The 3,302-nt window shown below is 53.1% G+C and overlaps 1 protein-coding gene across 1 annotated transcript in view; it reads left to right on the top strand.

Annotated features, from left to right (window-relative positions):
- Nucleotides 1-3,302, top strand: part of SHROOM3 (shroom family member 3) — a 58,270-nt gene that overhangs the window by 39,863 nt on the left and 15,105 nt on the right. Inside the window, exon 5 of the mRNA XM_003790065.3 lies at nucleotides 1,873-2,736. Within this exon, the coding sequence (XP_003790113.2) occupies nucleotides 1,873-2,736 (864 nt within the window). The remainder of the gene's footprint in view (nucleotides 1-1,872; nucleotides 2,737-3,302) is intronic.

Genomic DNA, 3,302 nt, shown 5'->3' with positions numbered 1-3,302 from the left:
GCTGTGGCGTTATAGCTCTCAGCAACCGCAAATTCTTGGGCTCAAGATATCTCTTGCCTTAGCTTCCCAAGTAGCTGGGAAGACACCACCACAATGCCTGGCTATTTTTAGTAGAGATGGGGTCTTGTTCTTGCTCAGGCTGATCTCAAACTCCTGAGCTCAGGCAATTCACCTGCCTCAGCCTCCCTGAGTTCTAGGATTATACGTGTTCACCACCATGCCTGGCCCTCAAAATCCATTTTTGAATATTAGGGTTCCTAGATTACACATCAATAGAGTCAGTATGAGCTGCTTATGCCCTATTACAAAAAAAGGCTTGAACAAAATCTTTTTTTATCCTAAATGTTGTTCCTGAAAAACAAAACAATCACCAAGGAGAAGCATTCTCAACCAAATGAGGCATTTAACTCAAATATGATTTTCAAGTAATGTTGCACCACTTTAGTTCCTGTAAACTAAAATCAAACATGAATTAAAATAGCCTATCAAAGTTGATTGGGTTGGATTTTTAGGAATAAATGTTGTTTTACTGTAGGTTTTAGTGATGTTTCCCCTTTTTAAAAAAGCCTCAAGGTAGAAGCATAGTAAATAAAGTAAAGGTGTCCAGATCAGGCATTCAAACGTCAGATTCCAGTTGGCTCCACGTCCTACTAGAAAATGCTGAGTTTAAAAATACCTCGTGCCCTCCAGTCTGAATGGCAGCTGAGTAGAAGAAACACTGTTTGTTCAAGACAGTTCCTAAGAGGGTCCTGCTAGGTGGAGGGGCCAAGAATGAGTAAGACCAGGAAGGAAGAGCATCCCCTAGGGGCTGGTCTCCCCATCCCGGAAGCCCCCAGCTGGTGGAGAGGCTCTCAGTGATGCAGTCCCTGCATCCATCACTAGGGGGAGGTAAGCAGGAGAAGACGGAGTTGGTCCTCTGCCAGCTTCCTCTCCCACGTGCTTCCTTGTGCCTACCTGGCACTTAGATGACTTCGTGGCAGGCTCTGCATCGTTGCTCTGATGTGGGACTGGACACGGCCCCCTCAGAGAGTCAGCTGTGTGGAGTGCCAGGCACCATCTGCTCCCCCAGTTCACTCGCACAGCCAGTCGGGGAGCCCGGGGTGGGGTGCTGGCTGGAGATCTCTCTCCCTCACCCTCACAGTGGAGCAGCACGGCAGGCTCTGTTTTCTTCCTGTGGTCTCCAGTTTTCCCTCAGAACACACTCACAGAAGTATTGCCCGTGGTTGGGCATTTCCTCGGTGCCCAGGGGACAGGCGTTTAAATCACCATGCACCGTATTTGCTTATTACTGTTGGTCTCTGCCTGCAGAGGTAACTGCTTATTAACTCCTTAGGTGAGGCTCTCCTCTGTAGTTTCATCTAATGAAGTGAAAACACTGGGTGTTGGAGAGCAAGTTGTAAATAAAACCTCCAAATTCAGCAGCCCACTCCAATGTTTTCCAAACGGGACCTTCCCCGTGGGATCACACTGGCTGAGGAGGAGGCAGTGTTCTCTTTTCCCAGAGCTGGAAGCTATTTCCCAAATAGTCTGTAAAGGGGCTGAAGGAACAGACCCCTTCTTTCCTTTTACATCCTGAAACCTGTCCCCCGAGGCTGTCTGCGCGGCTGGTGTGTGCAGGAGTGGGCTGTGCGAGAGGCGTCGGGAGAGACCTGTGAGCCCGGGTGTCCCGGCAGCGTGTCCCCGGAGGACCCTTGGCCTGTCTAGTACTTTGTTTAACTTGGTTCCTTCTATGAGCCGCCAGGAAAAAATTCGCAGCTTCAGCAGATGGGGACGGGTTCTTCCCCTGAAATGCTCTTCCCATCTATGTGATGAGCCCTGGTCTCATAGTCTCCCCTTTTCCAGAGCTGTAACCCTCATATCTGTCCTCTCCAGGTCACTCAGTTGTTCAGAAAGAGGCAGAGGAGAGGCGCCGCTGCTCCTACCCCAGCCTCGCCCTCACTGGGGCTCCTCAGTTCCTAGTGATTGTCCTGGAACCGTGGACCATCAGAGGCCAGCCAGCAGGACAGCCTGCTCCAGACCGCTGCCAGCAGGAACGCACGGGCATCACACAGACAGCAGGGCCGAGCCACTGACCCCACTTGGCTCCCCGCTGCCTTCCTCTGGTCCCCCTAGCTACTGCTCACAGGCCACTACTGACCAAGGCGGAAGGGATGGTCAGGCAGGGCGACAGTCTCTTGGGCCCTGCTCCCCTGCTGGGACCCACAGAAGCAATGGTCACACCCTGGCCCAGCCTCCCAGCCCAGGAGACTGTGAGGTCAGCAGCCCCAAAGACGGGGAGAGGAAGAGGGTCTTGCCCCAGCGGCCTCCTGCTTCTCGGGTGAAGTGGGCCCCCATGGTCAGAGAGGACAGCCCTCCTGCGGAGCCCTCGGCCTCCGCGTTTGCAAACCTGAAGCACTGTACACAGCGGCAGAGTCTCCCCAGTTCCTGTAGCACTTCGGACCCAGACACACCTCTTGGGGGTCCTAACACCCCGGGGCGGATCTCCCTCCGGATATCAGAGTCGGGCCTGCAGGAGTCCCCACCACCTCGGGAGGATGACGACGATGAGGTGTTTGTGAGGGATGTGCACCCCACAGCCACCTCCAGCCCCACATTTGAGGCTCTTCCACCACCCCCACCTCCTCCTCTGAGCCAGGAGACCCCAGTGGGGAGTTGGGACAGCTTTCCCCTGCCTCCTCCCCCAGCTGTGTGTGAGGCGCGGCTGGACGAGGAGGGCCAGGAGCCACAGCCAGCCAGGTGAGTCTGGGCAGGGACTTCTCTCTCCAGTAGGAAATTGTCTACTCCAGGGGTCCAGGGCCTCTGTTGGCCCCAGAAGGCCTCTTGGTTTGGAGATGTTTTTTATATAAGCAGCTCATAAAACTGCTGATTTATTTGTTTGCCTTGGGGAGGTCGTTGCATTCGTGCTTACTGGGTGCCAAGGATTAGGGCAATGAAAAGGACAGCCAGGACCCAAGAGGCACGGTCTGGCTCTGGCCAGGCAGGTTCCAGGGTCCAAAGGAATCCCTCTTCCTTGTCCAAGTTCTGAGTCAGTGAAGAAATAAGACGAAAGAGGGAGGCCTATAGAAAAAAAAAATCACTTTTATTACTGATAGAGCTGATACTGAAGAATATGGCTTTTATGATAACATAAGTTATCAGGTCTCCCGATACTGGGCCCCCAAATTAAACAGGTTTACCTACCCAGGCACAGTCCGTGCACACACAGCCTCGAGGCAGCCTTACTCTCAGAAGAGGCTGGGCTGGGAATGGTCAGCTTCTCTGTCCAAAGTCACTCCACATTCATAAGGAAGAATTGAATAGGG

This window comes from Otolemur garnettii, unplaced genomic scaffold (assembly GCF_000181295.1).
Source record: "Otolemur garnettii isolate 467f Iridium unplaced genomic scaffold, OtoGar3 scaffold00039, whole genome shotgun sequence".
Classification (NCBI taxonomy): Eukaryota; Metazoa; Chordata; class Mammalia; order Primates; family Galagidae; genus Otolemur; species Otolemur garnettii.
This window is presented reverse-complemented; position numbering and strand designations above follow the sequence as displayed.